Source organism: Stylophora pistillata, chromosome 8 (assembly GCF_964205215.1).
Source record: "Stylophora pistillata chromosome 8, jaStyPist1.2, whole genome shotgun sequence".
NCBI classification, from domain to species: Eukaryota; Metazoa; Cnidaria; class Anthozoa; order Scleractinia; family Pocilloporidae; genus Stylophora; species Stylophora pistillata.
The window spans coordinates 9,398,725-9,426,227 of NC_142526.1; the positions used below are offsets into that span (position 1 = coordinate 9,398,725).

At 36.0% G+C, this 27,503-nt stretch overlaps 7 protein-coding genes and 1 long non-coding RNA gene across 12 annotated transcripts in view; 6 read left to right on the plus strand and 2 right to left on the minus strand.

The window, feature by feature from the left end:
* Window positions 1-1,064, plus strand: part of LOC148724853 (uncharacterized) — a 1,088-nt gene extending 24 nt beyond the window's left edge. Inside the window, exons 1-2 of the mRNA XM_088731276.1 lie at window positions 1-182; window positions 777-1,064. The exon at window positions 1-182 is cut by the window's left edge and continues 24 nt beyond it. Of these exons, the coding sequence (XP_088587402.1) occupies window positions 1-182; window positions 777-999 (405 nt within the window). The 3' untranslated portion in view covers window positions 1,000-1,064. The remainder of the gene's footprint in view (window positions 183-776) is intronic.
* LOC148724847 (uncharacterized) overlaps window positions 1-5,101 on the plus strand; it is a 32,483-nt gene extending 27,382 nt beyond the window's left edge. For both annotated transcript variants that reach the window (XM_088731241.1, XM_088731242.1), the window contains one exon: window positions 4,966-5,101. In XM_088731241.1, coding sequence (XP_088587367.1) covers window positions 4,966-5,015 — 50 coding nt within the window. In that variant the 3' untranslated portion in view covers window positions 5,016-5,101. The remainder of the gene's footprint in view (window positions 1-4,965) is intronic.
* On the plus strand, window positions 2,202-4,882 carry LOC148724854 (uncharacterized). The gene is made up of 5 exons (XM_088731284.1): window positions 2,202-2,276; window positions 2,797-2,907; window positions 3,638-3,718; window positions 4,291-4,395; window positions 4,740-4,882. Exons 2-5 carry the CDS (start codon window positions 2,859-2,861, stop codon window positions 4,880-4,882), a joined length of 378 nt encoding a protein of 125 aa, XP_088587410.1. The 5' UTR covers window positions 2,202-2,276; window positions 2,797-2,858.
* Window positions 5,102-5,456: 355 nt separating the features above from the next.
* Window positions 5,457-7,989, plus strand: LOC148724855 (uncharacterized). Of its 2 annotated transcripts, XM_088731279.1 has the most exons (7): window positions 5,457-5,529; window positions 5,702-5,743; window positions 6,616-6,737; window positions 7,000-7,091; window positions 7,245-7,336; window positions 7,612-7,710; window positions 7,950-7,989. In XM_088731279.1, the coding sequence occupies exons 1-6, from the start codon at window positions 5,523-5,525 to the stop codon at window positions 7,680-7,682; spliced, it is 426 nt and encodes a 141-aa protein (XP_088587405.1). In that variant the 5' UTR covers window positions 5,457-5,522; the 3' UTR covers window positions 7,683-7,710; window positions 7,950-7,989. The 2 variants fall into 2 exon arrangements, with proteins under 2 accessions (XP_088587405.1, XP_088587403.1); XM_088731277.1 differs by lacking the exon at window positions 7,950-7,989 and having other exon boundaries at window positions 7,612-7,927.
* A 94-nt stretch (window positions 7,990-8,083) lies between these two features.
* On the plus strand, window positions 8,084-10,632 carry LOC148724856 (uncharacterized). Of its 3 annotated transcripts, XM_088731282.1 has the most exons (6): window positions 8,084-8,205; window positions 8,309-8,366; window positions 8,822-8,935; window positions 9,263-9,388; window positions 9,536-10,255; window positions 10,493-10,632. In XM_088731282.1, the coding sequence occupies exons 1-5, from the start codon at window positions 8,177-8,179 to the stop codon at window positions 9,593-9,595; spliced, it is 387 nt and encodes a 128-aa protein (XP_088587408.1). In that variant the 5' UTR covers window positions 8,084-8,176; the 3' UTR covers window positions 9,596-10,255; window positions 10,493-10,632. The 3 variants fall into 3 exon arrangements, with proteins under 3 accessions (XP_088587408.1, XP_088587406.1, XP_088587407.1); XM_088731280.1 differs by lacking the exon at window positions 8,084-8,205 and having other exon boundaries at window positions 8,253-8,366; XM_088731281.1 differs by lacking the exons at window positions 8,084-8,205; window positions 10,493-10,632 and having other exon boundaries at window positions 8,253-8,366; window positions 9,536-10,338.
* Window positions 10,482-11,917, plus strand: LOC148724857 (uncharacterized). The gene is made up of 2 exons (XM_088731286.1): window positions 10,482-10,807; window positions 11,090-11,917. Exon 1 carries the CDS (start codon window positions 10,483-10,485, stop codon window positions 10,795-10,797), a length of 315 nt encoding a protein of 104 aa, XP_088587412.1. The 5' UTR covers window position 10,482; the 3' UTR covers window positions 10,798-10,807; window positions 11,090-11,917.
* Window positions 11,918-13,259: 1,342 nt separating this feature from the next.
* On the minus strand, window positions 13,260-25,251 carry LOC148724858 (uncharacterized). Its single transcript, XM_088731203.1, has 22 exons — window positions 25,177-25,251; window positions 24,542-24,652; window positions 23,731-23,811; window positions 23,054-23,158; window positions 22,633-22,683; window positions 22,422-22,454; window positions 21,845-21,913; window positions 21,604-21,687; window positions 21,127-21,165; window positions 20,870-20,956; window positions 19,876-19,997; window positions 19,524-19,615; window positions 19,279-19,370; window positions 18,905-19,003; window positions 18,408-18,486; window positions 17,410-17,509; window positions 16,887-17,012; window positions 16,438-16,563; window positions 16,255-16,290; window positions 15,571-15,727; window positions 15,019-15,333; window positions 13,260-14,731 (listed from the first exon to the last, which is right to left on the minus strand). The coding sequence occupies exons 2-21, from the start codon at window positions 24,588-24,590 to the stop codon at window positions 15,029-15,031; spliced, it is 1,932 nt and encodes a 643-aa protein (XP_088587329.1). The 5' UTR covers window positions 24,591-24,652; window positions 25,177-25,251; the 3' UTR covers window positions 13,260-14,731; window positions 15,019-15,028.
* LOC148724859 (uncharacterized) lies at window positions 25,168-25,718 on the minus strand. Its single transcript, XR_015991033.1, has 3 exons — window positions 25,592-25,718; window positions 25,384-25,440; window positions 25,168-25,233 (listed from the first exon to the last, which is right to left on the minus strand). It is a non-coding gene; the product is annotated as an uncharacterized LOC148724859 (long non-coding RNA).
* Between the last annotated feature and the right edge of the window lie 1,785 nt (window positions 25,719-27,503).

Sequence of the window (27,503 nt, forward strand, 5' to 3'; positions counted from 1 at the left end):
TCAAGAACTTTTGTCCTTTTGGACAAAAGGTTAACTGCTGTACCAAGCAAAGCTGAGTTGGGAAGAATGGTGACTGCGGGAAAAGTAAGAGATATCTCATTTACCAAGAGCCAGGACTCAGATGCCATCGGCACCAACCTGACCGCCGCTTTTCCATTCCTGGCGGGGAAAGACTTATCAAGGTACGCATAGTTCTTCACAGTACTCTATTAAAAATGGTTTATAAATAGCAGTCGCATTAAGTAAAATACCGTGGGTTCGATTAAGAGTGAGCAGCTTTCTTGTGAACGACAAAAACGCGCAATGGGAATACCTCTCGTTTAGCAGGAACATAACAGCTTTCTCGGCTTAAATTATTACAATTGCTGCTTGCAGGATAACCAAGGCATAGGATGGTCAGCAAATTAGTGAGGAAAAGGCCTAAAACCGGTTGAAGAAACAACGCAGAATTTAAGATTTCCAAATCATTTATTTGACACCTTTAATGGAACAGAAGTTTACTAATAATAGATTGCAGCTAACTCGTCCCACAGTCGTCTTCTTGCGAGGCTCGAATGGTGAGATGGGTGGGACCCTTTGCTCACATTGCCCGTCATACCTAATCTTTGCTGATGTTGTATTTTAACACTGTACTAGTACCTCCGAAATGTAAAAAGAATTACTTTGACTCATTTAAATATCTCCTTGTGTCATCATTCCACTGTTATGCCACTCAAGTTATACTGACCGCTCAGACTGAATTTACAGTTTCTATCCCTTTTCTTTTTCTTACACAGTCTTGAAGTTATTAAATCTTATGCTCGTGGCCATGCCATGATGAAGGTAGCCGACGGCCTTCTCAGCGGTGCCCAGATCTTAGAGCACTTTGGCGGAAATCGAATGAAGAGAGTATTTTTGTACCTTCCTCCCGGTAGTTCTTTAACTGCTATTTACATAATTATTATAATAACTATGATCTATGAGCTACATGAAATGATTATGTCATACTTTGAATACTAATACAAAAGGCTGGACCATGCAAGGTTTTGTTATAAAACACACAAGTAAGTGACAACAGAACAAAAGTGAAAAAGTCAAAAAGCAAAAGAAAAATCAGCCATGAGTGAGTGTTTCTCCCTGCACTTCTTCACACGCTCCAGGCACTTCTTTTTGTAGTTCATGACCCAAGAAGGTTCTTTCGAGCCATTGATATTATTTGATCTGCGATAAAGTTTACATTTCATTTCTATAGAAAGTGGCTCATGACTTCAAGCAATTTTGTTGAGTACATTGCTCATAAAATTGTGATAGAAATTATGTATTTTCATAAGTTTCCCTCTTAAATAGCATATCTACTCCTTCAATTCCTTATCCTAGAGATATGCTTCTTTTAATAAGCCTTTTTCCCTTTGGCTTGCAAAAAATGCAAGCTGAACTGTGGCCTTGCAGCAGCCTGCGGGGTAATGGTGTAGAGTTTCCATCTTCACACAAGGAAAGCAAATTTTGATTCCTGCATTGAAGGCATGCCATATTCATCAATTAATAAGTATGGGGCCAAAGAATATCTTGAGTTTCAAACCAATGAAGCAATACCATACTGGAATAACTACTGACATCTGACGTAAAAAAATACAATTATTACAGCTACCTCTGATATTGTTAGTTCGATTCATCCACAGCCAATGCTGTTAATTCCAACAGCCAAGCAAGAACCAGTTCAGCCTCTTCTAGTGGATGTGAGTTAACTTAACTTTCCATCTGACATAAAAAACACAATTATTATTCAATAGCTATTTCTGATGTTGTTATTTCGATTCATTCACAGCCAATGCTGTTCATTCCAACAACAAAACAAATACTAGTTCAGCCTCTTCTAGTGGATGTGAGTTCATTTAACACCCCATTAACATGCAAACAACAACCCAGTGAGGCTATTATTTTAATACAATATACCTGAATAACTATTGACATCTGACTTAAAGACCACAATTATTATAGTTACCTCTGATGTTATTACTTTATTTCATCCACAGCCAATGCTGTTTATTCCCACAGCCAAGCAAATACTAGTTCAGCCTCTTCTAGTGGATGTAAGTTAACTTAACATTCCATAAACATACAAATAACAACCCAATAAAGCTAATTAATACAATCCTGGTCAGGAATAGCTATTGACATCTGACATAGAAAACACAATTATTACAACTACCTCTGATGTTATTGTTTTTATTCATCAACAGCCAATGCATTTCATTCAAACAGCCAAGCAAATACTAGTTCAGCCTCTTCTAGTGGATGTAAGTTGACTTACCGTAACATTCCATAACCACGCAAACAACTATGGACATCAATTGTTGAGGACCATTCCATTTAATAGACATGCACCCCTAATTAATCAGAAAAGTCACAATTTATACCCAAAGAAAACATATCAAAGGCCAACTGATGCCCCACCCCCTCAGAAATAACACAATATAACATTCTTAGCCCCTTTAAAGAAAGATCAATTTATATCCCAACCTTTCAGGAAATAATTATTATAAAGATAAAAGATGCCACCATAGCAACCCCACCATCCCCAACATTTTATTTTCTTTCATCCACAGCCCAAGAAAATCCCATTGATAATTGATGGAGGGTTAAAGCGGGTGTCTATTTACCTTCTACTTTCATAAGCAGATAAGAGGGGTGGGGCCTGTAGAGTTCCCAGCTTTACAGGAAGAAAACTAGAATCACTTTTCCTAGATTTCAACGCCTGAATCATACAGCCATTGACTGCTATTATTGACCACTTACCTTTGATCTTAACATCCACAGCCAACATTGCAGCCTCTTCAACTGCCACTCTTGTGACTAAGGCAAGGTCTGGAAGGCCAATAATGACCCCAGCTGTGCCAAGCTTACATCTTCCTACAAGTACAAATGGATGTGAGTTAAACATTAAATAATGTTAGGGCAGTTGCAGGAAAACAAAAGCAACTAACCTCATTGACATAGGGTAAACAGACTTTTCGAGTACTGTTATGAGCTATTGCAGTTTGAGCATTTGACTCATTAGTCCAGTGTGAAATGTTGAAAAGTTGCTTAGATGAATTGATAAAATGAGAAATGACTTTGTTCTTCAATTAGTAAATTTGAAAACACAAACTAACAGAGTACAATTGAAGGAAAGGACACATTGAGTCCAAATCTGCATATTTAAAAGGCCACACTTAAGTCAGTTAAATTTTCTTACACCAGAATAGATTTTGGGAGGCAATGTGACCGGGCAAATTAATTCTTGGGCAATTGATGTATGATTCCATCCCCAGCTAAAAGTGTTTGCATAGTGGGGTGAAGTTCACTGGTAAAACAAAATTGAACAAAATTTTTCAATAACACACTATTTTAACATAAAAATTGCTTAGAAAAAATTAACCATTGATGGAACTCTCTCACAGGTGTGGTGGCCCCACGTCTGAGTGGATAAGTGTTCTAGATTTGAAATCTAGTGGTCCTTGGTTCCACTCCCCTAGCTATCTGGATTTGTTCTCTGTAGTTTGTGAGTTGAACCCCTTAACCCCATAGTGTAAATACTAAGCCAAATGGTCAGCCTCCTACCAGTTAGGATTCCTAATAGTTTATGCTTTACTTCTGAAATTTGTTTATTTATGTACAGCACAACAGCAAAACAATTCAAGCTCGAGAAGGCCTCTAATTACCCCAGCTATGTCCAGTGCATCACTACCTTCAACTGGATGTGAGTTAAATATAATAAAAAATGAACTATCAACACATTAACCAAAGATAAATACTTGAAGTAGTGTGAACAAGCTTTTTTTTCAACAAATAAATAAAGCTAGCAATTTTTCAGGCCACCAGTTTGAGAATCTTAGATATTAGTCTCAAACTTGAGTATTTCATCCAGGAAAAATCATGTTATCTATTTATTTTTCTTGAAAGTTGTAACTTTTGTCATCTCCCCCACCTCCCAAAAGAAGTTCCAATAAGGAACCTTGTTGGGTTGGTTTAGAAAAAAAAAGGAGAAAAAAACTGGTTATGATGACCACAAGATAGAAATACATTTTAACCCAGCAGAGAAACATCAGCCTATAGAATATTACTGTCTAAAAGATCAGATATCATCAGTGTCAACAAAGTGTCCATTATTTCCTCACAATTCATCAAGACTTAGGGGAGGTGGGGCCCATAGAGTTTCAAGCTTTATGTCAAGAAATCCATTATTCCTTGATATCAACACCTGAATCAAGTGACTAATGACTCCTATCATAGACTACTTACCTCTGAAGTTATCACTTCAATCATCCATAGTCAATGCTGCATCCCCATCAATGGCAACTCTTGTAACCAATGCAAGTTCCAGACAGCCAACAGTGACTCCAGCTGTATCCAGCTTATCTCTACCAACAAATGGACGTGAGTTAAACATAGCAATGATTTCACAACAAATACTGAAAACCCCCAGAAAAATTTGAAGCAAGAAATTGTCAGTGGTCACTTGCAAAGGAAAAATCCAAAAGACAAAAGTAATGCTAATGTGTGAGTGGTGCAAGTTTTGCTTTACATATTTTCTCCCAAAAAAGTTAACAATTTTAGAACTGACTGGTAATAATTCTTAAATGCTGTTGTGTATTTAGAAAGGGATTTTTGTCTGACAATATGATTTTCAATCAACATAAATTTAGCATTCTTAAGTTACATTATTTTGCCTGAGGTGGTAAGATAATTATTGCAACAATTTTGTGCAAATTTTTCCACAGATGAGGAATTGCTACAGAGTCCATTTAGAGACAATGGAGACACTAACATAATTATACCTTTTCCCCAAGGTAAGTGTGAAAATCAAATCAAAAAATCTGTTTATCACCAGAATGAGGTTAATTTTATTTTATTCCCCACCTGAATCTCCAACAAGAGGTGCCCAAGTAACAGTCAGGCTGTAACCACAATAATTTACAATGATGTTCCCTCACATTTTCATGCAAGTGCCCCAGCAACAGGCAAGGCAAAGGAGAACCAGACCTGCGGTAACTTGAACCACGACAAGGCCAACTAGTTGTAGCATGTCAGGTAATATTTATAAAGTAAGAGTAAGTTAATAACTACATCTTGGGAGTCAAAGGGATAAACATTATAAACTTGGCTTAGTGAAATGCATTGTTTGTGCAACTCCATGAATACAAAGGCAAGAAAATTATGTTTGCACAAATGCAAGTGAAATAAACTCTTGATCTAGTATACATTTCAATTCAAGGTAGAAGACTTGCTGTTCAGAATAGAAAAAAGAATGCCAGTTTTTAACAAAGTAAATGCATGTGGAGGAGACTGGTCCCAATGTGAGGACATCATTGTCACCTGCCTCTCACATATTTTTCAAAGCTCATTTGAAAATGGTCCAAAATCCTATGTTTGTGTCATGATTTACCCGAAAACAAAGTGACGAGTAAATTGAGTGGACAATTCAAATGTACCTCTGAGTGGCTCGAAAGCAGTGATATCATTGTTTCTCATGGTTCCATGGCTCACCATTTTATGGAGATGGAATGCAAGGTATGATGATACTATTATGACTTTTGTTTGAATTCTTTTTCTCTTTTTATTTTTCTTTGTTTTCTTTGGGGGGGGAGGGTGTTTAAATTACTAAATATTTATTTCTTCTTCATCATTTATAGCCAAGATCTGTGGTTATATATAACATCCCAAAATCTCATTGTTTCAACAGTTGGAACAGTTAGAGAAGACCTCTCTTTACATGGTATAAGAGGTAAAGTAATTCAAGTGTAATCTGTGATTGTTTTAAAGACAAAAAGAAGATGAAGTTGCCCCAGAGAGCTGATTGAAGGATTATTATCAACAAAATGATGGAACTGTTCAAAACTGATCTTTTCAGCACATAATATGCACTTGATCAAATATCCATAACAGGAAAAAAGCATATGTGAAATTATATTTGCACTACACTCAAATATACAGATTAGATCCAAAGTGAAAAGTCAGGACATGTAAAAATGAAAGTGAAACTACGCACCAAATGATACACTGTACACAATTAAATTGAAGGATTATTATCTACAAAATGAAGGAAATGTTCACAACTGATCTTTCCAGCACATTGCATGCAACTGGGTCATATATTTATGAAAGGAAAAAAAGCACATGTGACAGCATATTCACACTACACTCAAATATACAAGCTAGATCCAAAGTGAAAAGTCAGGAGTCACATGTAAAAATACAACTGCAATTACATGCGAAATGATACACTGTACACAGTTAAATTGCCTTAATGAAGTGAAACCAGTTTATTTGCAGAACTCTTTTCAGAGTGCAAAATATGTTGTAAACTAGAGCATGAGTTTGAGAACATGAACCTATCAACTGGGTATTTAACTTTGTATTTTCATTTTGTTTACAATGTGTGGTACTCATCCGATACAGTCTTACTTACTAAATGCAAATTGTTTTGGCATTGTTTTGAAGTTCACTTACACATAGATAATACTTTAATTTCTAAGTATGTTTAACATGCTTTATAATACATTTAATTAACACCTACTGCACCTCTCTTACAACCCTCAACCAGTTCTGTTTCCTTCTGGACACTTGATTAACAATTATTATTTACTTTTATTTTAGGGGCTCCCTGCAATGCTCCAAGCAGAACCAGTGAGGTTTGGAGGTGCGAGAACATGCTGGAGTTAGCTTGCAACAATGTTGAACTATCCATGCTGCCACTCCTGAGTCATTCTTTTGAAGAGGTGACTAAATGCAATTATTAAAAAGAATCTTGTACATTAATTATAGACTATAATGCAATTGTGGTGATCTTAAAGTCCAATATTCAATTCTGATTTATTCAACATTAAATTTATACCAAATTCCTAATTTATCTCTGGAATAGAGCACTTAATTGGATTGTAAATTAATTCCTGTCAAATGACAAAAAACATTATGTTCATTTATTTTTTAACCATTTACAAATTGACTAATCATTCCATTATATGTTTTTTTTGGGTATAGTTATGCTGGCAAGCACGAGAGGCTAGGCGCTCAATAGTAGCTGTCCTTCTGAACCCAAATGGCCAAAATGATCTAAGAGAGGACACGCTGAGGTACTGATAATCTGTACAAATAACATAAACCAGGCAGGCAGGCCTTTAACAGGCCAAGTGGTTAAAGAGAGTTTTACTAGGGCTGCTTACATTGACATTGATCACTAATGCATGAAAATGAAATTCTCCATTTGTTATTACTATTTTGGCAAGGGCTCTTCAAAGGATGATGGTGGCTGGTTCCATCAATGAGGCAGAATGGCTCTATTGGGGAGCTGAAACCTCATCAGAAGAGGGAAGGAAAGGTAGGGTCAAAGAGTTCATTATCTGTATAGTCAAAACCTAAGGCTTATCAATTCATTTCATTATGTTTATTAATTAGGTACAGTATTGCTAAAAGCTAATTAAGTTACCACTTCTGGCCTTTAACCAACTACACACAACTCTTAAATGTGAAACTGCTTAAAGTGTAGCTTAAAATTCACTTCTAAGTGATTAAATTAACAAAAAAAAAACTCAACTACCCATAAGTGGCAATATAACTCTAATTTCAAGATCACATTTTCTTTTCATGAAACAGTCCTTGCGCTATACGTACATGAAAGACTGAATGAGGACCAGATCATCTTGTTGGTGCCCTCTCCTCGTTAAAATCCAGTATTTGTCGAGCGCATACAAGGTAATAACCTGGTTAAGAGATTATTTCAGATCAGATATTTCATTAAATCACTTTTTTCAGTGGCTTTTAGGACAACTACATATTTGGTGATGATGAGCCAAAACTGCCATAAAAAATGAGTACAATGTGCAAATGCCTACGAATGCTCTGTTTGTTTTTTTTTTTCATTGTTAAGCAAATTTCATACTCTGTCTTCTACTATCATACATTTGTATAAGCCTTATTTTTGATGATTGCAGTTAAATTATGTCATGCAGCCTAGGAGAAGGAATGTCAAACTTATTTTCATGGGAATTAATTATGTCATGCAGCCTAGGAGCAGGAATGTCAAACTTATTTTCATGGGAGACTTTGCATAAAGTGAGTATCCAGAATAAAGTTGGTCTATAATTAAAACTCTCTTGAATCATTTTTAGCATCGGATGCAAACAACACTGGCCTCGGAAGTGTGTGTGAAAGGGTAACCATGATGATCCAATCACTTGTGTTGGAATGGTAATAATTTTGTTGTATAATAACTATTATTGAAATCTTACAGAGCAATGCACCACAAAACTGTTAGATACTTCACATTAACCATGTTACTCTGTTTACACAGGGAACAACTTGCCGTCTGGCGAGAACCAAGGACAGATGGGAAAAGAAAAGAAAATAAAAGGAAAGAAAATAAAAGGAAAGATGAAGGAGATGCAGCAGAGATATAACCTTAAGGCACCATTTTCATGGAAAATTAAGTGAATACATCAGCTTAATTATTTTGTCACCTGTGTCAACCAATCAGGAAAGGAACTTAATTCAACTGAAATTCCAAAGGAGAGTACAAGAACTTAGAGGAGGGACAAATCACAACTTAGATTCAACTAGACATATTACAGGCTTTTGTGAGTCAAACTTTTGCAGCTGAATTACAATTATTACATCTTGAAAACACTTGGCTGAGGTTCAGTCAGATAAAAACCAGGTTTAATCAACAGCAAGGGTGATTTCACTGAGAACTACTTCCAGTTGGAATTTCCAGATGGAGGAGAGGAGTGTTAGTAGAAAAATCCTTTTACTAGTTTACATTATGAAATGTTTGAATTTTTTTCATTTTTGATAGGTCAGACAGAATAGGAAAGAAAGGGTGAAATCTCCTCCACCAGGCGAGGTGTACACCAAAATTATCCTCCACTGCACCGGTAACAAGAAAATTGGCAGGCAGTTTAGGCCAAATGCTTTTTTCCAGGTACATTGGAGTACTTATAATTATTTATACACCTGGAATGCCACAGTTTTGCACATATTACAACTGATTACAGTTGAAATTATTACCATTTGCAAGTTTTATTAATTCACTTGACTAAATTAGGCAATCCCCTAAGCAAGGTCTCAATAAGGGGCAAAAGCAGATGTTCACTTATACACTCATGGATTTTCCTTATGGCTGGGTCATGATCCTGACTGCATTGAACTCTGACAAAAGCCACTGCCATAACAGTACCACGGTGACCACAATTCCAGCTGTTACTCAGCATGTAAATGATACAAATATTTTGTCTATGTAACTATGCAGGAAGTCTACGACTGGGCAGGATCTCATGATGACCTGCCAGGACACTTCATAATAAGGAGAAGGCAGCAAGTGGTGCGCCACAGTGATCGGCTACCGAGGCACAAGATCCTGGATGTTGTAGAAGGAGTGAGTGCTTCCTTAAAGTAGGAACAAATAAACAACATTTACTTTAACATCAGCTTTCCATTACTTTCATGTCAAGACTGCAGCTACCTCTTCACTCATTCTTTGACTATAAAGTAAACTCTCTTTTTCTCTTGAAATTTATCACAGGAAGAAGAGCAGATAACTTCATCACTGCAATCGTGGGTAGGGAATGTAAGGTTCATGTAACTTGTGCAGTCTCTAAATAGCACAATTGGTTTAATTAGAGAATTGGCTAAACAAGGGGCATGACTTTCTTAACTTAACTTGTCCAAGTGCAGTGTTGTAATCTAGTGTACCATTTTGTTGCTTATTTTTAAAAAGTATGTTTAAAGGAACTAAATTTTGATTATATCAGAATTGGCACAAAGAAAGTAAATTTGTCATTACAATAGTTTCCAATGACACTGAACATAACCATCTAACAAAAACGAAACTTAAAACACTTCGACAAGTTCCTCTCCAACAGAGCAGAGCTCAAAGAGTGTATGGCAATGTCTACTGGAGCTAACAGCTCAAGCATAATTTCCATTTCTCTTAATGGATCCTTGGTAGAAAGAGCCAACCCTATGCTGTCCCTAAGCAACTCCTCCTTTCTCCCATGATTTGGCAAAATAATGCATTCCTTTTAATGTAAACGAAATATTTATAGTGTACAAAGTGTTTTCAAATTGTAAATTGAATTAATGAAGGGTGGTGTGATGCTCAAAGGAACAATGTTTATTTTAATTATGATATTTACACAAAACTCCTTTGAGCACCACACTTCCCTTCCCTTATTTGACTTGCAGGTGTCCTTCCGAGGGAATTTTCCAGCAGAAAATGACAACCTCTCTGTGACTTTAGTAGGTAAGAAAAACTTGATTTTTATTAACCTATCAAAGAAATAACATTCTTTGTCCAACAACGAAAATGCATCCAGAAAGATTACCATCCCCTGGTAATACATGGTTCATGATATCGCAGAGGCCCAATAAACATTATTTTGTTTGAATACTCGCGAAATCAGGGTTTCAGCTAAACATAAATATTGTGAACAACAAACACAGAGAACCAAGTAACTCAATATTTTGTGTATGATCATAGATGTAAGCCAAGCTGTGGGAGATGTGGAGAGAAAAGAAGGGGCTAAGGGAGGAGATGAAGAAGAAAAGCAGGAAAAAAAAAAGGAAGAGGATAAAGGAGTAAGTAACAAAGAAGAAACTATGGACAATGGAGATAAAGGAGGGAATGGAGGAATACCAGCTGGAGCAGTAGAAAAAGAACATGAAGAGGAAATGCAAGAAGGAGAGATGGAAATTGAAGGAAAACATGGAGGTACAAAGAAAAGAAGGAGGGACAGGAGGACAACAGCCAAAAGAAAAAAGGCAAAAAAGGAGCCTGCAACATAAGAGAAATTTGGTGAGATTATGAGTACACAGAGTGTAAAAGTGTAATACAGATAACTGCTGAAGCACTTAAAACAAATTTCAATTCTTAATGTGATGTGTGCGACAGTAAAAAGCTTCCTATCAAAAGTCTGTCTAGGAAACACGAGAACAGCAAAAATGGATTAGGTACATAGGCTAGTAAAAGTCGGTTTTTATCCCTGAAATCAAACATGCTAACAACAGAATTACAATTACTATAATTTGTGGAAAATGTTATGATTTGCAAATATTTATATTGATTTTTTTTTTGAAGGATTGTGATGGCACCTGGAAGTGAGAACAATAAAAATGGCAGACTCGATATTACTAACATTTATTATTTACAACCTCAACTTGTCAACTTGTTAATGTCATTAACAGGTCATAAAATGTTCAGTTAAGTTAAAAAAAGTGAACTACCACATTTTTATTATGTCTAATTGTACCGCCAAAAAACAGCTAAAAAGAAGTGTGGCTGTTTTGTTTTGTTTTGAGTACAAACCATCACTGAAAAGCCAAATTAAAAAATGCTAGAAATAGTTATTAAGAAGACCTGCCTTTGCTATGCCTTAATCACTAAAAATATGAAAATACTGAAATTCATTGGTTACAGTACAAACTGCTACAAAATACCATTTGTCATCCTTGCTAGAAAAGCTTGTTAGTTTACTTGTTTGTTTGTTTTGATTGTTTTATGAAAAGATTTTGGTCTTACCACCTTCATGGCTTATTTATCAAACTAATATAACTTACAACCGAATGTTAGTGTTCACCTTCATGGCTTATTTATAAAAATAATACAACTTACAACCGAATATTAGTGTTCACCATATATGCTTAAAACCTAGCCTGATATAGTTCTCATAAAGTATTTTTCTAATCTGCATTAGCTACCGCTATTTAGGTAATAAAGAACATGGTTTCTCTATCAATCTCAACTCAATGCAGACATTTCTTTTCAGACTTTTTTGGCCATATTCTCCAAAACACTTTAATGTTACATAGGATTTGTGTTCCTTTTCCTAGCTACAAATGACCAATTAAAACAGAAACACTGAAGTGTATTGAGCTTCTACAATAAAAATAGATTGTTTGTATTGTTGCATGCTGTTATATATACTTTTTTGTGTGGTTAACTCAGGATTGGAAAAATTGAGGGAAACAGTTTCTTGTTACAGTACTGAGATTAAAAATAACCGAGAAATGTTCACTCCGGGATTGAGCTTAAGTTCGAAACTGAACAAAACGTTATTAAAAACTATGAACCAGCGAGTAGCAACACCCTCCCCTAAAACAATGTAGTAGAAAGAGCCAGTGCTCACCTTAGTGTCCTTCCCTTCATCTCCTTAGCAGAATGAAATCATTATTTGCTCCTGTTGTGTTTTCTCTTTCGAATTCCACCGAAAACATACTTCTACAAAGTCCCAAATTAACGAACTAAACTCAATAAGTTTGCCAGAATCATGGCCATTCTCGCTCGTCCCATGCTCCCTCCCAAGTCTTGGTACCAGATTACCTCTCAATTGCTGAAAGAAGATTAAACTGAGCTCGATACCAAACCGAGCTCGATCAGAAATCGAGCTCGATATGAAACCAACCGAGGACGATAGAAATCGAGGCAAACCGAGCTCGATAAGAAACCGAGCTCGATTAGAACAGATTGAGTTTGTCGAGCTCGTCTTTTTGATCGAGCACGAGGATCACATTTGGTATCTGGGCAACCGAGCTCGGTTCATGTTCACCGTACTCGAATAGCGATTCGAGTACCAGTTCAAACCAACCTCGGATCAACGAGCTCGAAATGCGGTCAATTCTATTCGAGCTCGATCCAACTATATCGTGCTCGATCAAAAAGACGAGCTCGACAAACTCAATCTGTTCTAATCGAGCTCGGTTTCTTATCGAGCTCGGTTTGCCTCGATATCGTCCTCGGTTTTCCTTGCGGTATTGGTTTCATATCGAGCTCGATTTCTGATCGAGCTCGGTTTGGTATCGAGCTCAGTTTAATCTTCTTTCAGCAAATGAGAGGTAATCTGGTACCAAGACTTGGGAGGGAGCATGGGACGAGCGAGAATGGCCATGATTCTGGCAAACTTGTTGAGTTTAGTTCGTTAATTTGGGACTTTGTAGAAATATGTTTTCGGTGGAATTCGAAAGAGAAAACACAACAGGAGCAAATAATGATTTAATTCTGCTAAGGAGATGAAGGGAAGGACACTAAGGTGAGCACTGGCTCTTTCTACTGCATTGTTTTAGGGGAGGGTGTTGCTACTCGCTGGTTCATAGTTTTTAATAACGTTTTGTTCAGTTTCAAACTTAAGCTCAATCCCGGAGTGAACATTTCTCGGTTATTTTTAATCTCAGTACTGTAACAAGAAACTTTTTCCCTCCATTTTTCCAACCCTGTGTTTACCACACAAAGTATACATAACAGCATGCAACAATACAAACAATCTAATTTTATTGTAGAAGCTCAATACACTTTAGTGCTTCTGTTTTAATTGGTCATTTGTAGCTAGGAAAAGGAACCCAAATCCTATGTAACATTAAAGTGTTTTGGAGAATATGGCCAAAAAAATCTGAAAAGAAATGTCTGCATTGAGTCGAGATTGATTGAGAAACCATGTTCTTTATTACCTAAATAACGGTTGCTAATGCAGATTAGAAAAATACTTTATGAGAACTATATCAGGCTAGGTTTTAAGCATATATGGCGAACAATAATATTCGGTTGTAAGTTGTATTATTTTTATAAATAAGCCATGAAGGTGAACACTAACATTCGGTTGTAAGTTATATTAGTTTGATAAATAAGCCATGAAGGTGGTAAGACCAAAATATTTTCATAAAACAATCAAAACAAACAAACAAACAAGTAAACTAACAAGCTTTTCCTGCAAGGATGACAAATGGTATGGTGTAGCAGTTTGTACTGTAACCAATGAATTTCAGTATTTTCATATTTTTAGTGGTTAAGGCATAGCAAAGGCAGGTCTTCTTAATAACTATTTCTAGCGTTTGTTAATTTGGCTTTTCAGTGATGGTTTGCACTCAAGAAAAAACAAAACAGCCACACTTCTTTTTAGCTGTCTGCAGATATCTACAGTAAAGGAAATGGACTAAAACAAAGAGTTATTTTTTTTCATCTCTTGCAAACAAATAGTAAGAAGAATAATATCAAAATCATATACTTAATATATACATTATCAGAGACCATGGTGGATTTACAACATTAATTTTCATGAAACGTAAGGTTTGGCAGGCTACTATAATTGTTAAAAGCTAAATTTTGAAATATAAAATTAATATACAGTTGAAGTTGTGTTTGTTTGACTTATTCTATTCAGATATTGCAGAACACAAATCACACTAATATTATTGATACCAGTGAGAGAAATACATCTTTGAATCCAGATTAAATGTTAACTAAATAAACGCAGAATTGATTATTTTGTTCAAAAGTGATTAATTTTTAGGAAATAGTTTGTTAATTGACAACAAAGAGGTTTCTGTCATTAACAGGTCTAATTCAGTTAAGAGTGTTTCCATAGATCCACTGATCTAATCAAGTGTAGAAGCTATTACACAACTGCAACAGTTCACTTTTAACAAAATAATCAATGCTTGTCGATATAACCTTAGCTATGAAACCTGTAGCCTGACCTAGCCCTCTGCATAGACTGAAAAAACCATGCTCTTAATTTGCGATCATTACAAAAAACACTAGCAAGACATTTTTTGGCGGTACAGTTAGACATAATAAAAATGTGGTAGTTCACTTTTTTTAACTGAACTGAACATTTTATGACCTGTTAATGACATTAACAAGTTGACAAGTTGAGGTTGCAAATAATAAATGTTAGTAATATCGAGTCTGCCATTTTTATTGTTCTCACTTTCAGGTGCCATCAGAATCCTTCAAAAAAAAAAAAAATCAATAAAAATATTTGCAAATCATAACATTGTTCCACAATTTATAGTAATTGTAATTCTGTTGTTAGCATGTTTGATTTCAGGGATAAAAACTGACTTTTACTAGCCTATGTACCTAATCCATTTTTCCTATTCTCGTGTTTCCTAGACAGACTTTTGATAGGAAGCTTTTTACTGTTGCACACATCACATTAAGAGTTTAAATTTGTTTTAAGTGCTTCAGCAGTTATCTGTATTACACTTTTACACTCTGTGTACTCATAATCTCACCAAATTTCTCTTATGTCGCAGGCTCCTTTTTTGCCTTTTTTCTTTTGGCTGTTGTCCTCTTGTCCCTCCTTCTTTTCTTTGTACCTCCTTGTTTTCCTTCAATTTCCATCTCTCCTTCTTGCATTTCCTCTTCATGTTCTTTTTCTACTGCTCCAGCTGGTATTCCTCCATTGCCTCCTTTATCTCCATTGTCCATGGTTTCTTCTTTGTTACTTACTCCTTTATTCTCTTCCTTTTCTTTTTCCTGCTTTTCTTCTTCATCTCCACCCTTAGCCCCTTCTTTTCTCTCCACGTCTCCCACAGCTTGGCCTACATCTATGATCATACACAAAATATTGAGTTACTTGGTTCTCTGTGTTTGTTGTTCACAATATTTATGTTTAGCTGAAACCCTGATTTCTCGAGTATTCAAACAAAATAATCTTTATTGGGCCACTGCGATATCATGAACCATGTATTACCTGGGGATGTTAATATTTCTGGATGCATTTTCGTTGTTGGACGAAGAATGTTATTTCTTTGATAGGTTAATAAAAATCAAGTTTTTCTTACCTACTAAAGTCACAGAGAGGTTGTCATTTTCTGCTGGAAAATTCCCTCGGAAGGACACCTGCAAGTAAAATAAGGGAAGGGAAGTGTGGTGCTCAAAGGAGTTATGTGTAAATATCATAATTAAAATAAACATTGTTCCTTTGAGCATCACACCACCCTTCATTAATTCAATTTACAATTTGAAAACACTTTGTACACTATAAATATTTCGTTTACATTAAAAGGAATGCACTATTTTGCCAAAGCATGGGAGAAAGGAGGAGTTGCTTAGGGACAGCATAGGGTTGGCTCTTTCTACCAAGGATCCATTAAGAGAAATGGAAATTATGCTTGAGCTGTTAGCTCCAGTAGACATTGCCATACATTCTTTGAGCTCTGCTCTGTTGGAGAGGAACTTGTCGAAGTGTTTTAAGTTTCGTTTTTGTTAGATGGTTATGTTCAGTGTCATTGGAAACTATTGTAATGACAAATTTACTTTCTTTGAGCCAATTCTGATATAATCAAAATTTAGTTCCTTTAAACATACTTTTTAAAAATAAGCAACAAAATGGTACACTAGATTACAACACTGCACTTGGACAAGTTAAGTTAAGAAAGTCACGCTCCTTGTTTAGCCAATTCTCTAATTAAACCAATTGTGCTATTTAGAGACTGCACAAGTTACATGAACCGTACATTCCCTACCTGCGATTGCAGTGATGAAGTTATCTGCTCTTCTTCCTGTGATAAATTTCAAGAGAAAAAGAGAGTTTACTTTATAGTCAAAGAATGAGTGAAGAGGTAGCTGCAGTCTTGACATGAAAGTAATGGAAAGCTGATGTTAAAGTAAATGTTGTTTATTTCTTCCTACTTTAAGGAAGCACTCACTCCTTCTACAACATCCAGGATCTCGTGCCCCTGTAGCCGATCACTGTGGCGCACCACTTGCTGCCTTCTCCTTATTATGAAGTGTCCTGGCAGGTCATCATGAGATCCTGCCCAGTCGTAGACTTCCTGCATAGTTACATAGACAAAATATTTGTATCATTTACATGCTGAGTAACAGCTGGAATTGTGGTCACCATGGTACTGTTATGGCAGTGGCTTTTGTCAGAGTTCAATGCACTCAGGATCATGACCCAGCCATAAGGAAAATCCATGAATGTATAAGTGAACATCTGCTTTTGCCCCTTATTGAGACCTTGCTTGGGGGATTGCTTAATTTAGTCAAGTGAATTAATAAAACTTGCAAATGGTAATAATTTCAACTGTAATCAGTTGTAATATATGCAAAACTGTGGCATTCCAGGTGTATAAATATAAGTACTCCAATGTACCTGGAAAAAAGCATTTGGCCTAAACCGCCTGCCAATTTTCTTGTTACCGGTGCAGCGGAGGATAATTTTGGTGTACACCTCGCCTGGTGGAGGAGATTTCACCCTTTCTTTCCTCTTCTGTCTGACCTATCAAAAATAAAAAAATTCAAACATTTCATTATGTAAACTAGTAAAAGGATTTTTCTACTAACACTCCTCTCCTCCATCTAGAAATTCCAACTGGAAGTAGTTCTCAGTGAAATCACCCTTGCTGTTGATTAAAACTGGTTTTTATCTGATTGAACCTCAGCCAAGTGTTTTCAAGATGTAATAATTGTAATTCAGCTGCAAAAGTTTGACTCACAAAAGCCTGTAATATGTCTAGTTGAATCTAAGTTGTGATTTGTCCCTCTAAGTTCTTGTACTCTCCTTTGGAAATTCATTTGAATTAAGTTCCTTTCCTGTTTGGTTGACACAGGTGACAAAATAAGTAAACTGATGTATTCACTTAATTTTCCATGAAAATGATGCCTTAAGGTTATACCTCTGCTGCATCTCCTTCATCTTTCCTTTTATTTTCTTTCCTTTTATTTTCTTTTCTTTTCCCATCTGTCCTCGGTTCTTGCCAGAGGGCAAGTTGTTCCCTGTGTAAACAGAGTAACATGGATAATGTGAAGTATCTAACAGTTTTGTGGTGCATTGCTCTATAAGATTTCAATAATAGTCATTATGTATATAAGAACGATCCTTCGCAGTAAAGCACTATTTGAGCAATAGTGGATATCAGACCTGAAAAAAAATTTCAGGCCTGTACGGGATTCAAACCACTGACCTCTGCGATACTAGTGCAGCGCTCTACCAATTGAGCTAACAAGCCAACTGGGAGCAGGCCATCAAATTAATTAGATATAGACCCGTAGATGATAAATCGAACAACAACAAACATATGAAACATATGAGTGAACTGCGGTTATGAGACGTATATAAGAACGATCCTTCGCAGTAAAGCACTATTTGAGCAATAGTGGATATCAGACCTGAAAAAAAAAATTTCAGGCCTGTACGGGATTCGAACCACTGACCTCTGCGATACTAGTGCAGCGCTCTACCAATTGAGCTAACAAGCCAACTGGGAGCAGGCCATCAAATTAATTAGATATAGACCCGTAGATGATAAATCGAACAATATACGAATACAATATATTCTTATATACGTCTCATAACCGCAGTTCACTCATATGTTTCATATGTTTGTTGTTGTTCGATTTATCATCTACGGGTCTATATCGAATTAATTTGATGGCCTGCTCCCAGTTGGCTTGTTAGCTCAATTGGTAGAGCGCTGCACTAGTATCGCAGAGGTCAGTGGTTCGAATCCCGTACAGGCCTGAAATTTTTTTTTTTCAGGTCTGATATCCACTATTGCTCAAATAGTGCTTTACTGCGAAGGATCGTTCTTATATACGTCTCATAACCGCAGTTCACTCATATGTTTCATATGTTTGTTGTTGTTCAATAGTCATTATACAACAAAATTATTACCTTTCCAACACAAGTGATTGGATCATCATGGTTACCCTTTCACACACACTTCCGAGGCCAGTGTTGTTTGCATCCGATGCTAAAAATGATTCAAGAGAGTTTTAATTATAGACCAACTTTATTCTGGATATTCACTTTATGCAAAGTCTCCCATGAAAATAAGTTTGACATTCCTGCTCCTAGGCTGCATGACATAATTAATTCCCATGAAAATAAGTTTGACATTCCTTCTCCTAGGCTGCATGACATAATTTAACTGCAATCATCAAAAATAAGGCTTATACAAATGTATGATAGTAGAAGACAGAGTATGAAATTTGCTTAACAATGAAAAAAAAACAAAAAAACACAGCATTCGTAGGCATTTGCACATTGTACTCATTTTTTATGGCAGTTTTGGCTCATCATCACCAAATATGTAGTTTTCCTAAAAGCCACTGAAAAAAGTGATTTAATGAAATATCTGATCTGAAATAATCTCTTAACCAGGTTATTACCTTGTATGCGCTCGACAAATACTGGATTTTGACGAGGAGAGGGCACCAACAAGATGATCTGGTCCTCATTCAGTCTTTCATGTACGTATAGCGCAAGGACTGTTTCATGAAAAGAAAATGTGATCTTGAAATTAGAGTTATATTGCCACTTATGGGTAGTTGAGTTTAATTTTTGTTAATTTAATCACTTAGAAGTGAATTTTAAGCTACACTTTAAGCAGTTTCACATATAAGAGTTGTGTGTAGTTGGTTAAAGGCCAGAAGTGGTAACTTAATTAGCTTTTAGCAATACTGTACCTAATTAATAAACTTAATGAAATGAATTGTTAAGCCTTAGGTTTTGACTATACAGATAATGAACTCTTTGACCCTACCTTTCCTTCCCTCTTCTGATGAGGTTTCAGCTCCCCAATAGAGCCATTCTGCCTCATTGATGGAACCAGCCACCATCATCCTTTGAAGAGCCCTTGCCAAAATAGTAATAACAAATGGAGAATTTCATTTTCATGCATTAGTGATCAATGTCAATGTAAGCAGCCCTAGTAAAATTCTCTTTAACCACTTGGCCTGTTACAGGCCTGCCTGCCTGGTTTATGTTATTTGTACAGATTATCAGTACCTCAGCATGTCCTCTCTTAGATCATTTTGGCCATTTGGGTTCAGAAGGACAGCTACTATTGGGCGCCTAGCCTCTCGTGCTTGCCAGCATAACTATACCCAAAAAAAACATAATGGAATGATTAGTCAATTTTTAAATGGTTAAAAAATAAATGAACATAATGGTTTTTGTCATTTGACAGGAATTAATTTACAATCCAATTAAGTGCTCTATTCCAGAGATTAATTAGGAATTTGGTATAAATTTAATGTTGAATAAATCAGAATTGAATATTGGAATTTAAGATCACCACAATTGCATTATAGTCTATAATTAATGTACATGATTCTTTTTAATAATTGCATTTAGTCACCTCTTCAAAAGAATGATTCAGGAGTGGCAGCATGGATTGTTCAACATTGTTGCAAGCTAACTCCAGCATGTTCTCGCACCTCCAAACCTCACTGGTTCTGCTTGGAGCATTGCAGGGAGCCCCTAAAATAAAAGTAAATAATAATTGTTAATCAAGTGTCCAGAAGGAAACAGAACTGGTTGAGTGTTGTAAGAGAGGTGCAGTAGGTGTTAATTAAATGTATTATAAAGCATGTTAAACATACTTAGAAATTAAAGTATTATCTATGTGTAAGTGAACTTCAAAACAATGCCAAAACAATTTGCATTTAGTAAGTAAGACTGTATCGGATGAGTACCACACATTGTAAACAAAATGAAAATACAAAGTTAAATACCCAGTTGATAGGTTCATGTTCTCAAACTCATGCTATAGTTTACAACATATTTTGCACTCTGAAAAGAGTTCTGCAAATAAACTGGTTACACTTCATTAAGGCAATTTAACTGTGTACAGTGTATCATTTGGCATGTAATTGCAGTTGTATTTTTACATGTGACTCCCGACTTTTCACTTTGGATCTAGCTTGTATATTTGAGTGTAGTGTGAATATACTGTCACATGTGCTTTTTTTCCTTTCATAAATATATGACCCAGTTGCATGCAATGTGCTGGAAAGATCAGTTGTGAACATTTCCTTCATTTTGTAGATAATAATCCTTCAATTTAATTGTGTACAGTGTATCATTTGGTGCGTAGTTGCACTTTTATTTTTACATGTCCTGACTTTTCACTTTGGATCTAATCTGTATATTTGAGTGTAGTGCAAATATAATTTCACATATGCTTTTTTCCTGTTATGGATATTTGATCAAGTGCATATTATGTGCTGAAAAGATCAGTTTTGAACAGTTCCATCATTTTGTTGATAATAATCCTTCAATCAGCTCTCTGGGGCAACTTCATCTTCTTTTTGTCTTTAAAACAATCACAGATTACACTAGAATTACTTTACCTCTTATACCATGTAAAGAGAGGTCTTCTCTAACTGTTCCAACTGTTGAAACAATGAGATTTTGGGATGTTATATATAACCACAGATCTTGGCAATAAATGATGAAGAAGAAATAAATATTTAGTAATTTAAACACCCCCCCTCCCCTCAAAGAGACGTTATGTCTAGCAAACTGACTCAATCTCCCCTCAAAGAAAACAAAGAAAAATAAAAAGAGAAAAAGAATTCAAACAAAAGTCATAATAGTATCATCATACCTTGCATTCCATCTCCATAAAATGGTGAGCCATGGAACCCTGAGAAACAATGATATCACTGCTTTCGAGCCACTCAGAGGTATATTTGAATTGTCCACTCAATTTACTTGTCACTTTGTTTTCGGGTAAATCATGACACAAACATAGGATTTTGGACCATTTTCAAATGAGCTTTGAAAAATATGTGAGAGGCAGGTGACAATGATGTCCTCACATTGGGACCAGTCTCCTCCACATGCATTTACTTTGGTAAAAACTGGCATTCTTTTTTCTATTCTGAACAGCAAGTCTTCTACCTTGAATTGAAATGTATACTAGATCAAGAGTTTATTTCACTTGCATTTGTGTAAACATAATTTTCTAGCCTTTGTATTCATGGAGTTGCACAAATGCATTTCACTAAGCCAAGTTTATAATGTTTATCCCTTTGACTCCCAAGATGTAGTTATTAACTTACTCTTACTTTATAAATATTACCTGATGTGCTACAACTAGTTGGCCTTGTCGTGGTTGAAGTTACCGCAGGTCTGGTTCTCCTTTGCCTTGCCTGTTTCTGGGGCACTTGCATGAAAATGTAAGGGAACATCATTGTAAATTATTGTGGTTACAGCCTGACTGTTACTTGGGCACCTCTTGTTGGAGATTCAGGTGGGGAATAAAATAAAAATAACCTCATTCTGGTAATAAACAGATTTTTTGATTTGATTTTCACACTTACCTTGGGGAGAAGGCATAATTATGTTAGTGTCTCCATTGTCTCTAAAAGGACTCTGTAGCAATTCCTCATCTGTGGTAGGTTGACAAATAGTGTTGTGTTCAAAGTGAAGTTCAGTGAAAATACATTACTTTTTGTATCATATCTTTGAATGTAAGTATATTCATCGTTAGCAGCATGGGACAAAGAAAAAATCTGATTCCTGATGACAGCAGAGCTTGTTACCATTTGCACTCTGGAAGGATGCTATAACCACGAAACTATGTGGAGTTTGAGGTAAGCAAGGTCACTTAGTACTATGTTATGTCTTAAGGCTACCAATCTGTACACCACGGAAGAAAGAAGTTCTTTGCCTTTTAATCTCATTGCATATAGTGGTCATTTTTATGCCATTCCCTATGTTGAAGTTTCCTTTCTTTGTTAAATGTGTTTTCTCAGCTCCTTTCAAAATTTTTGTCTTAAAAATCTCCCTTGGAACCCCTTATGAAAATTTTATGATTATATCCAATTGAATTGGCAAGTGTTATTTGTAAAGCCACATTTAAAACATCACAACCAGATTCATAGTCTATAATCTTACCATCTGAGTCATCAATTTGGAGTTGATGTTCATCTAAATGTAGAAGACAAAACAAAATACTAAACATTTAGCTCAGTAAATGCTACACACTGGGTGTGAAAGTCTGTCTAATGATCATTCATTCTTTGTTCAATCACTGGCAACCTTTTTTTCTTTTCTATCTCACAAAGAATATAGAATATAAATTTGTGGGTAAAGTTGGAAAGCTCACCAGTCCTGATTGAGTTTCTGGCCAACTGGGTAATGTACCTTCTAGTTTCTCCTTAAAAAAAAGTACATGTAGAAATTTGTTAAAGCTAATTGCACAAAATTGTTGCAATAATTATCTTACCACCTCAGGCAAAATAATGTAACTTAAGAATGCTAAATTTATGTCGATTGAAAATCATATTGTCAGACAAAAGTCCCTTTCTAAATACACAACAGCATTTAAGAATTATTACCAGTCAGTTCTAAAATTGTTAACTTTTTTGGGAGAAAATACGTAAAGCAAAACTTACACCACTCACACATAAGCATTAATTTTGTCTTTTGGATTTTTACTTTGCAAGTGATCACTGACAATTTCTTGGTTCAAATTTTTTTGGGGCTTTTCAGTATTTGTTGTGAAATCATTGCTATGTTTAACTCACGTCCATTTGTTGGTAGAGATAAGCTGGATACAGCTGGAGTCACTGTTGGCTGTCTGGAACTTGCATTGGTTACAAGAGTTGCCATTGATGGGGATGCAGCATTGACTATGGATGATTGAAGTGATAACTTCAGAGGTAAGTAGTCTATGATAGGAGTCATTAGTCACTTGATTCAGGTGTTGATATCAAGGAATAATGGATTTCTTGACATAAAGCTTGAAACTCTATGGGCCCCACCTCCCCTAAGTCTTGATGAATTGTGAGGAAATAATGGACACTTTGTTGACACTGATGATATCTGATCTTTTAGACGGTAATATTCTATAGGCTGATGTTTCTCTGCTGGGTTAAAATGTATTTCTATCTTGTGGTCATCATAACCAGTTTTTTTCTCCTTTTTTTTTCTAAACCAACCCAACAAGGTTCCTTATTGGAACTTCTTTTGGGAGGTGTGGGAGATGACAAAAGTTACAACTTTCAAGAAAAATAAATAGATAACATGATTTTTCCTGGATGAAATACTCAAGTTTGAGACTAATATGTAAGATGCTCAAACTGGTGGCCTGAGAAATTGCTAGCTTTCTTTATTTGTCGAAAAAAAAGCTTGTTCACACTACTTCAAGTATTTATCTTTGGTTAATGTGTTGATAGTTCATTTTTTATTATATTTAACTCACATCCAGTTGAAGGTAGTGATACACTGGATATAGCTGGGGTAATTAGAGGCCTTCTCGAGCTTGAATTGTTTTGCTGTTGTGCTGTACATAAATAAACAAATTTCAGAAGTAAAGCATAAACTATTAGGAACCCTAACTGGTAGGAGGCTGACCATTTGGCTTAGTATTTACACTATGGGGTTAAGGGGTTCAGCTCACAAACTACAGAGAACAAATCCAGATAGCTAGGGGAGTGGAACCAAGGACCACTACATTTCAAATCTAGAACACTTAACCACTCAGCCATGCGGCCACCACACCTGTGAGAGAGTTCCATCGATAGTTAATTTTTTCTAAGCAATTTTTATGTTGAAGTAGTGTGTTATTGAAAAATTTTGTTCAATTTTGTTTTACCAGTGAACTTCACCCCACTATGCAAACACTTTTAGCAGGGGATGGAATCATACATCAATTGCCCAAGAATTAATTTGCCTGGTCACATTGCCTCCCAAAATCTATTCTGGTGTAAGAAAATTTAACTGACTTAAGTGTGGCCTTTTGAATATGCAGATCTGGACTCAATATGTCCTTTCCTTCAATTGTACTCTGTTAGTTTGTGTTTGCAAATTTACTAATTGAAGAACAAAGTCATTTCTCATTTTATCAATTCATCTAAGCAACTTTTCAACATTTCACACTGGACTAATATGTCAAATGCTCAAACTGTAATAGCTCATAACAATACTCGAAAAGTCTGTTTACCCTATGTCGATGAGGTTAGTTGCTTTTGTTTTACTGCAACTGCCCTAACATCATTTAATGTTTAACTCACATCCATTTATACTTGTTGGAAGATGTAAGCTTGGCACAGCTGGGGTCATTATTGGCCTTCCAGACCTTGCATTAGTCACAAGAGTGGCAGTTGAAGAGGCTGCAATGTTGGCTGTGGATGTTAAGATCAAAGGTAAGTGGTCAATAATAGCAGTCAATGGCTGTATGATTCAGGCATTGAAATCAAGGAAAAGTGATTCTAGTTTTCTTCCTGTAAAGCTGGGAACTCTACAGGCCCCACCTCTCTTATCTGCTTATGAAAGTAGAAGGTAAATAGAGACCCGCTTTAACCCTCCATCAATTATCAATGGGATTGTCTTGGGCTGTGGATGAAAGAAAATAAAATTTTGGGGGTGGTGGGGTTGCTATGGTGGCATCTTTTATCTTTATAATAATTATTTCCTGAAAGGTTGGGATATAAATTGATCTTTCTTTAAAGGGGCTACGAACGTTATATTGTGTTATTTCTGAGGGGGTGGGGCATCAGTTGGCCTTTGATATTTTTTCTTTGGGTATAAATTGTGACTTTTCTGATTAATTAGGGGTGCATGTCTAGCTATTAAATGGAATGGTCCTCAGCAATTGATGTCCATAGTTGTTTGCGTGGTTATGGAATGTTACGGTAAGTCAACTTACATCCACTGGAAGAGGCTGAACTAGTATTTGCTTGGCTGTTTGAATGAAATGCATTGGCTGTTGGTGAATAAAAACAATAACATCAGAGGTAGTTGTAATAATTGTGTTTTCTATGTCAGATGTCAATAGCTATTCCTGACCAGTATTGCATTAACTAGCTTTATTGGGTTGTTATTTGTATGTTTATGGAATGTTAAGTTAACTTACATCCACTAGAAGAGGCTGAACTAGTATTTGCTTGGCTGTGGGAATAAACAGCATTGGCTGTGGATGAAATAAAGTAATAACATCAGAGGTAACTATAATAATTGTGGTCTTTAAGTCAGATGCCAATAGTTATTCAGGTATATTGTATTAAAATAATAGCTTCACTGGGTTGTTGTTTGCATGTTAATGGGGTGTTAAATGAACTCACATCCACTAGAAGAGGCTGAACTAGTATTTGTTTGGTAGTTGGAATGAACAGCATTGGCTGTGAATGAATTGAAATAACAACATCAGAAAGAGTTATTGAATAATAATTGTGTTTTTTATGTCAGATGGAAAGTTAAGTTAACTTACATCCACTAGAAGAGGCTGAACTGGTTCTTGCTTGGCTGTTGGAATTAACAGCATTGGCTGTGGATGAATCGAACTAACAATATCAGAGGTAGCTGTAATAATTGTGTTTTTTTACGTCAGATGTCAATAGTTATTCCAGTATTGTATTAATTAGCTTCATTGGGTTGTTGTTTACATGTTTATGGAATGTTAAGTCAACTCACATCCATTAGAAGAGGCTGAATCAGTATTTACTTGGATGTTGGCATTAAAAGCATTGGCTGTGGATGAATTGAAATAACATCATCAGAAATAGCTACTAAATAATAATTGTTTTTTTTACGTCAGATGTCAGTAGTTATTCCAGTATTGTATTGCATTGCTTCATTGGTTTGAAACTCAGATATTCTTTGGCCCCATGCTTATTAATTGATGAATATGGCATGCCTTCAATACAGGAATCAAAATTTGCTTTCCTTGTGTGAAGATGGAAACTCTGCACCATTACCCCGCAGGCTGCTGCAAGGCCACAGATCAGCTTGCATTTTTTGCAAGCCAAAAGGAAAAAGGCTTATTAAAAGAAGCATATCTCCAGGATAAGGAATTGAAGGAGTAGCTATGCTATTTAAGAGGGAAACTTATGAAAATACATAATTTCTATCACAATTTTATGAGCAATGTACTCAACAAAATTGCTTGAAGTCATGAGCCACTTTCTATAGAAATGAAATGTAAACTTTTTCGCAGATCAAATAATATCAATGGCTCGAAAGAACCTTCTTGGGTTATGAACTACAAAAAGAAGTGCCTGGAGCGTGTGAAGAAGTGTAGGGAGAAACACTCACTCGTGGCTGATTTTTCTTTTGCTTTTTGACTTTTTGACTTTTCTGCTGTTGTCACTTACTTGTGTGTTTTATATCAAAACCATGCATGGACCAGCCTTTTGTATTAGTATTCAAAGTATGACATAATCATTTCATGTAGCTCATAGCTCTTATAATAATTATGTAAATAGCAGTTAAAGAACTACCGGGAGGAAGGTACAAAAATACTCTCTTCTTTCGATTTCCGCCAAAGTGCTCTAAGATCTGGGCACCACTGAGAAGGCCGTCGGCTACCTTCATCATGGCATGGCCACGAGCATAAGATTTAATAACTTCAAGACTGTGTAAGGAAAAGAAAAGGGATAGAAACTGTAAATTCAGTCTGAGCGGTCAGTATAACTTGAGTGGCATAACAGTGGAATGATGACACAAGGAGATATTTAAATGGGTCAAAGTAATTCTTTTTACATTTCGGAGGTACTAGTACAGTGTTAAAATACAACATCAGCAAAGATTAGGTATGACGGGCAATGTCAGCAAAGGGTCCCACCCATCTCACCATTCGAGCCTCGCAAGAAGACGACTGTGGAACGAGTTAGCTGCAATCTATTATTAGTAAACTTCTGTTCCATTAAAAGTGTCAAATATATGATTTGGAAATCTTAAATTCTGTGTTGTTTCTTTAACCGGTTTTAGGCCTTTTCCTCACTAATTTGCTGGCCATCCTATGCCTTGGTTATACTGCAAGCAGCAATTGTAATAATTTAAGCCGAGAAAGCTGTTGTGTTCCTGCTAAACGAGAGGTATTCCCATTGCGCGTTTTTGTCGTTCACAAGAAAGGTGCTTACTCTTAACCGAACCCACGGTATTTTACTTAATGCGACTGCTATTTACAAACCATTTTTAAGAGAGTACTGTGAAGAACTATGCGTACCTTGATAAGTCTTTCCCCGCCAGGAATGG

Bases quoted from the DNA above. Each gene is read 5' to 3' on its own strand.
- LOC148724854 (XM_088731284.1), top strand. From the start codon at position 2,859: ATGACCCCAGCTGTGCCAAGCTTACATCTTCCTACAAGTACAAATGGA. The intron at 2,908-3,637 runs GTGAGTTAAACA...ATTTATGTACAG, and splicing joins TCCTACAAGTACAAATGGAT to CACAACAGCAAAACAATTCA. The intron at 4,396-4,739 runs GTGAGTTAAACA...ATTTTTCCACAG, and splicing joins ATCTCTACCAACAAATGGAC to ATGAGGAATTGCTACAGAGT.
- LOC148724856 (XM_088731280.1), top strand. From the start codon at position 8,253: ATGCACCACAAAACTGTTAGATACTTCACATTAACCATGTTACTCTGT. The intron at 8,367-8,821 runs AGGAAAGAAAAT...GTCAGACAGAAT, and splicing joins GGAAAAGAAAAGAAAATAAA to AGGAAAGAAAGGGTGAAATC. The intron at 8,936-9,262 runs GTACATTGGAGT...GTAACTATGCAG, and splicing joins GGCCAAATGCTTTTTTCCAG to GAAGTCTACGACTGGGCAGG.
- LOC148724857 (XM_088731286.1), top strand. From the start codon at position 10,483: ATGATCATAGATGTAAGCCAAGCTGTGGGAGATGTGGAGAGAAAAGAA.
- LOC148724855 (XM_088731279.1), top strand. The intron at 6,738-6,999 runs GTGACTAAATGC...TTTTGGGTATAG, and splicing joins TGAGTCATTCTTTTGAAGAG to TTATGCTGGCAAGCACGAGA. The intron at 7,092-7,244 runs GTACTGATAATC...TATTTTGGCAAG, and splicing joins CTAAGAGAGGACACGCTGAG to GGCTCTTCAAAGGATGATGG.
- LOC148724858 (XM_088731203.1), bottom strand. From the start codon at position 24,590: ATGACCCCAGCTGTGCCAAGCTTACATCTTCCAACAAGTATAAATGGA. The intron at 23,159-23,730 runs GTGAGTTAAATA...AATCATCCATAG, and splicing joins ATCACTACCTTCAACTGGAT to TCAATGCTGCATCCCCATCA. The intron at 19,998-20,869 runs GTAAAGTAATTC...CTTTTATTTTAG, and splicing joins CTCTTTACATGGTATAAGAG to GGGCTCCCTGCAATGCTCCA.